At 63.0% G+C, this 6,169-nt stretch overlaps 1 protein-coding gene across 1 annotated transcript; it reads right to left on the bottom strand.

The window, feature by feature from the left end:
• Positions 1-546: 546 nt before the first annotated feature.
• Positions 547-5,401, bottom strand: CABP7 (calcium binding protein 7). Its single transcript, XM_026040179.1, has 5 exons — positions 5,261-5,401; positions 2,297-2,440; positions 2,101-2,213; positions 828-981; positions 547-726 (listed from the first exon to the last, which is right to left on the bottom strand). The coding sequence occupies exons 1-5, from the start codon at positions 5,367-5,369 to the stop codon at positions 599-601; spliced, it is 648 nt and encodes a 215-aa protein (XP_025895964.1). The 5' UTR covers positions 5,370-5,401; the 3' UTR covers positions 547-598.
• Positions 5,402-6,169: the final 768 nt, after the last annotated feature.

The following is a 6,169-nucleotide window of genomic DNA, read 5'->3' on the forward strand; positions in this document are numbered from 1 at the left end:
CAAACGCTCCCATCTTGATAGAGGAAAGGCCTCAGGCACGCAGGGGTATTGCTTCCAGCACCACGCTGGCTCAGATCATAAATATAGCGACTAGGTTAGTGAGATGTCCAGCGCTTCCCYGTCCAGCTCCAAGGAAGGGCGGCCAGGACGCGGGCTCCATGCACAGTGCATGCACTTGATTTATATCTCGGCAGTTTTTTTCGTGTATGTGTGTGTTTTCTCTGATTTTTTTCTGTTTTTTTTTTTTTGTTTTTTTTTTTTTTTTTTCTTTTTTTTTTTTTTTTTTTTTTTTTTTTTTTTTTTTTTTTTTTTTTTTTTTTTTTTTTTTTTTTTTTTTTTTTTCTCCTTTTTTTTTTTTTCTTGCCTTTTTGGGTTGCTTTTCCAAGTTTACACCTTCTGCAACCAGTCCAGCCAAACCAAAGCAGGCGGCCGAGCTGCTCTGCAGCCACTGTTCCGCTGCTTCCACTCCAGTGATTTGTTTTTTCCCCCTCTTCTGGGACAAAGATAATTTAAATATATATATATATTTATATATATATATATATATATATAAATCTCTCTTGGCAGGGCTGCCCAGAGGCGGCGGGCCCGGGTGTCACTACTTCATGCCGCTGCGCAGCACCTGGTTGGCGGCGATGAGCATGACGCTGATGATGAAGGCGATGGCGAAGGCGCAGATGAGGCTCTTGCGCACGCACGTCTGCCGGATCTGCTGGCTGGAGCAGGCTGCGGGGCCACTCGTCACCRCGGCGTCGGGCCTGCGGCGCCCACCATGCAGGGGCAGGGGCAGGGGAATGTTTTGGGGCAGCGGGGGAGGCACCACTCACTCTCCACGTCCACGGGGCACTCCTGGGCCGTGCCCAGGTGGCTCTCCTCCTCCGTCATGATGATGTTCTCGATGTCCTTCATGGAGAGGTGTTCACAGAATGTCTCGTAGAGCAGCCGCTTCAGCTCGTCCACCGTCAGCTTCTGCATGTCACACTGCAGGAGGGCAAGGGTGGCCTCATGCTGGGGCTACTGCCGGGGGCCACTGCTGGCCCAGGGCAGCTGGGGACCTGGCCTGGCATCTCCGTGCATGGAGCTGTCCAAGGCACCCCTGGGAGCTGCCTTTTGGTTGCACCCCTGCCAAATTTGTGGTGGGCAAATATCTGACCCTGCTCTTGCCTCCCGGCCGCCTTTCGGAGAGCGGGGTCACTGCTGCGGACAGAGGCACTGGCTCCCTGCCCCACACTGTGAGGCTGGCCCCACAGCTCCCACTCAGCCCCAGGCTCCAGCACCTTCCCCTCCATGGGGCTTCCATCGAGCCGAGGGGCCCCACGCCAGCCCCACGCCAGCCCCACTCCGGCCCCACACCTCGCACGCTCCTCCAGCATTCCTGGGCTGGCCTCRGGTTCCCGTCCAGCTCCAGGTTCCTACCCAGGCCTCAAGCCCCAGCACCAGCCCTGGGGCACCCACGCCGACCCCAGAGCTCTCACACCAGCCCCAAGGCTCCTGTCTGGCCTCTGACTCCAGTATCAGGCCCAGGGCTCCCATATAACTCTGGGATCCTGATCCAACAACAGGACTCCCGTACCGGTCCTGGGATCCCTATCAAGCTTCAGACTCCAGCACCAGTTCTGGGGCTCCTGTGCCAACGCCGGGACTCCCGCAAAGGCCCTGGGACTCCTGTGGAGGACCTTCAGATTCCTGTGTAATCCCGGGCTCCTGCAACAGCCCTGGGGCTTCGGCACTAGCTCCGGAGCCTTGCACCAGCACTGGGGTAACTATCCAGTGCCAAGAGCCAACAGCGGCCCTGGACTCCTGCTGAGTCCCACGTCTCCCATGCTGACTCTGGGGCTCTAGCACCGGCCCCAGGGCTCCCATCTAGACCTGGGCTCCTGCACTGGTCCCAAGGCTCCCACACGAGCCCCAGGACTGAGAGTGACACTGGCCCCAGGGCTCCCACATTGGTCCTGGAACTCAGGCTCCTGCTTCCATCCAGCTCCGGGCTCCCACACTGATCCCTGGGCTCCCGGCCTGGCTCTCACACCAGCCCGGAGCCTGTCCCACTGGCCCCAGGATCCCGTGCAGACCACCGCAGGGCACTTGGGTCTCTCCCACCTTCCAGAAGACAGTGTCGAAGTCAGTGCCATGGAACTTCTCCGGGATGCCCGAGGTGGACAGCTTGGGGCCCAGCAGCGTCACGAACTCCTCGAAGTCCACCTGGCCATCACCTGCACRAGGGAGCCGTCACCCTCAGGGACTTGGCCCCAAGGCAGGGGGCACAGCGAGGGCCCGAGCACCACAGCGGCCCTACCGTCCATGTCGAGCCGCTGGATAATGACCTCCAGCTCTACCTCGTTGGGCATGTAGCCCAGCGAGCGCATGGCTGTGCCCAGCTCCTGCTTGGAGATGAAACCGTTGCCATCGCGGTCAAACACCTTGAAGGCCTCGCGGATCTCTGTGGGGAGGAGAGGGGCTAAGCCGCTGCTGCCAGCTCCCAAAGGCCACCCCCAGGGCCCGGGAGGCCCCAAAGATGGACTCGCAGCTAAAGCTTGGCTGCAATTAGCTCTCAGCCCCTCCGCTGTGTGCAAGGGGCTGCGTGCATGTGTGTGTAAAGGGCTGTATGCAATAGATGGTGCATGGGTGAGCAGCTGTGTATGTGCAGGCGTGACGGGCAGCGTGCAAGGGGCTGCGTACCTGCATGTGCAATGAGCTGTGTGATTGCATATGCAGCGAGAGGCGTGCACGGAGCAATCAGCATGTGTGCGCAAGAAGCACGAGCTCGTGTGAGAGGCATCGTGGGCTGCGAGCCTGCGTGCACGGGACTGTGAGTGTGCACGTGCTGTGAGCAGCAAGGATGTGTGCAAGGGGCCCCTGCGGGTCCCAGGCAGGCGATGAGGATGCTCTGTGCAGGTGTGGGAGYGCATGTGTGTGTGTAAGAACAATATGCACACCTAAAGGGATGTGCACAGTGATGGGAGACACAGACATCCCCAAGAGTGGGGCTTGCCCTGAAGTGTCCTGGCCCTGGGAGCAGCAGCACCTTGCTGCACCTTGGGTCGAGGGGCACCTTGCTGCTGCAGCYCTTCACCTGACACCCACTGCATAAATGCCAGCAAGGAGGGACAGAGGGGATAAATCGCGTGACAAACAGACTGTGCAACAGAAGCGGCAATATTACTGCGGGAGCCTTGAGCTGAGGCAGGTGCCAGCGGCTTCGTCCCCCTGCCACTGCAGGCTGACAGAAGGTGAGAGCCAGTTGCACGCACACACACACACACTTGCGTGCACATACACAGTGCTTAGGGTATTGCACACACACACACACACACACACATGCACATACACTCAGCAGGGAGCCTGTGCACCCTGACATGCCGAGCTGCAGCATGCACGATGTCCCGGTGCAGTGATGCACGTGCCTGCGCAGCAGTGAGGCCAAGCACCTCCGGGTGCACATGCTACAGGGAGGCTCGATGCACACGTGCGTGAATGCCCCTCCTGCTGCAGTGAGGCTGTACCAGCACACCCAGCAGTGATGCTGTACTTTGTGTGCACACATGAGCATACACWCACACACACACTCTGCAGTAGGGCTGTGCTTAGGCTCTGCACTGACACTGCACATATGCACAGGCACTCACATGCCGGTACATACTGCAGCGAGGCACATACTGCAGCTGAGCACGTGTGCTTGCATGCACACACGCACAAGGATGCGCGTGCCCGACGGTGACGCCGTGCATGTGCACTATAGCAAAGCTGTGCACGCACTTGCMCACACACAGAAGCTGCAGCAAGGCTGCAGGTGAGCACGCGTGAACACAGACACTGCAGCAGGGCTGTACAGCTGCTCTTACACACCCTGCAGTGAGGCTGTGTGTCCACATACACCCTGCTGTGAGGCTGTACAYGTGCGCGTGTGCGCGTGGACACTGCAGCAAGGCTGTGTGTGCACTTGCACACACACACGCACTGCAGCGAGGTTCTACGCATGCMCACACGCTCACGCATGCACATGTGCTGCAGAGAGGCTGGACACGTGTGCACACACCATAGGAAGCTTGCATACGCACGTGCACCCACCAGCAGCCTGCAGTGAAGCTGTACACATGCTTTGATGCCCCCACGCAGCCCGTCAGTGTGCCAGCCAGCTTGGTGTATGGCAGACCCCACCTGCCCTCCCCGGCCAGGGCCTCGGCCTTGCCTGCACTGGGACTGGCCYCAGCTCCCTGCCTCAGTTTCCCTAGGGCATTCACCTACCGACCTTGGCCTGTCCTTGGCGTCCGTCCTGGGACTTCCCCCGGCCGCCCTCACTGAGTTGCCCTCCCGCCAGGGAGTCCCCTCAATGGGGTAAGCCCTGGTTATTCCCGACTGGCCCAGCTCCCCCTGGAACTGTCTCCTTCCTTCCTTCCGTCCTGCCAAGCTCACTCATGCATTCATTCCCCCTACCCCTGCCYGCTCGCCTGGAGCTTCCCCTCTCCAGTGATGCCAGATCCTGCAGAAGGCTGCGTACGGAATTTCTCGCCCCTCTCCCCCACAAAATGTGCACCCTTACACTTGCATGCACCCTCCTCCCCTGAGATGGGCAGCCCTCCACCTGCATGCAGCCCTTCTGAAATGTTAACCCCTCTRTTTGCATGCACCCCCTCCCCCAAAGGTGCAGCCTGTGGCTTGCACGCCTCCCTCTCCGCAGGCTGCACCCCCAAATCCGCTCTGCAGCGCGCAGCCCTAGAAGGGCCCCATCACACCTGAGGGACCCCCAGGGCCCGAAAGCTGCACCTSCCCGCCCGCGTGCTCCGCCACAACAACCCCCCCTCCTGTGGCATGCGTGCCCCCGTCGCGAGATGCACCCATGACCACCTGCTTGCATCCCCCCAAACACACACCTCTCCTCCTGCCCGCTCACACCCGCCAAAATGCACTGCCGACCAACTGCTCCTCCCATCACCCCCCCCAAATGCACCCCCCTTCGCCAGCTTGGGTGCACCTCCCCCAAAATGCACACCCCAAAATGCGCACCCCAAAATGCACACCCCAAAATGCACACCCGTCCAGCTGCCCGCACTCCTCCCCCCCTCCAAACGCATCCCCACGCACCTGCGTGCACCCCTCCAAAACGCATCCCCCGCGGCTCGTGCGCAGCCACAACGCTCTGCCCGCGCGCCCGCCCCGGCCGCCCGTGGTACCCTCCGACCCCCGAGGCTCGCGGCCGCCCCTCCTCGGGTGCCACCCCGGGCCCCGGCGCCCTCCCAGCCCCGTTSCCGGGCTCGCTCACCCTCCAGCTCGTCCTCGGGGATCTCCACGGGGTGCTGCTCGGCGACGATGTTGGGGACCGTGTAGATGCCCCGGTACATCAACGCCGCCGTCACCGGGTGGAAAGGCATCTTCGGAGCTTTCCCTGCCTAACACCCCCCTGTCCCCGCGAACCGCCCGCCGGGCCCCGGCCGCCCCGGGGTACCGCTGCACAAGTTCCCCGCGCCGGCCGCGCTGTCCCCAGCACCAGGCGGAGGGGGACCCGGAGCCGCGCTGACACACGGGGCGTCGGGCAGGACGTCGGGGCTGGCGGCGGGCGCGGAGAGGGGTGTCCGAGCGGCCCGTGCCCGGGTGGCGCCGAGGAGCGGCGAGGGGGTCACCTAGAGCCCCGCGGCGAGCGCCGGGGCGCCGGGGCTCTCCATGCGGCTGCGGCCGCCCCGGCGAGGCCGCCGCCGCTCAGCGGGCCTGGGGCTCGCGGCCGCTCCGGGCCTCGGCGGCGGCCCGCATGGCCGAGCGGCTCCGCGGCCCTTCGGCGGCTTCCTCCCCCTCCTCGCCCGCCCTCTTCTTCCTCGGCGGCGAAGTTTGGCGGGCAGCTCCGGCGCTCGCCGACTTGCTCGCCCGGCTTTTCCCTCGCCTCTGTGCAGCGCCCGCCGCCCGCACGTACCGGGCGCACATGCTCCCCCCACCGCCGAGCCGGCGAACACCCCGGCGGCGGCCGCGGCGACGTGCGGGCACCTTCCCCCGGCCCGCGCGCACAGCGCGCCCCGAGCCGCTGCCCCCCGCGCCGGCCGCTTCGCACCCCGGCCCCCCGCCCTCACCGGGCGGCCCCAGGGCTGCTTTTGAGCCCCCCCGCCGCGCTTCTGCCCTTGCGGTTGTGAACGGCTTTCAGGACGCACCTGAAAATGGGGTGCATGGGGGAAAAAGGGGAGCA

The sequence above is a fragment of the Nothoprocta perdicaria genome, unplaced genomic scaffold (assembly GCF_003342845.1).
Source record: "Nothoprocta perdicaria isolate Ctin4 unplaced genomic scaffold, notPer1 scaffold_250, whole genome shotgun sequence".
NCBI classification, from domain to species: Eukaryota; Metazoa; Chordata; class Aves; order Tinamiformes; family Tinamidae; genus Nothoprocta; species Nothoprocta perdicaria.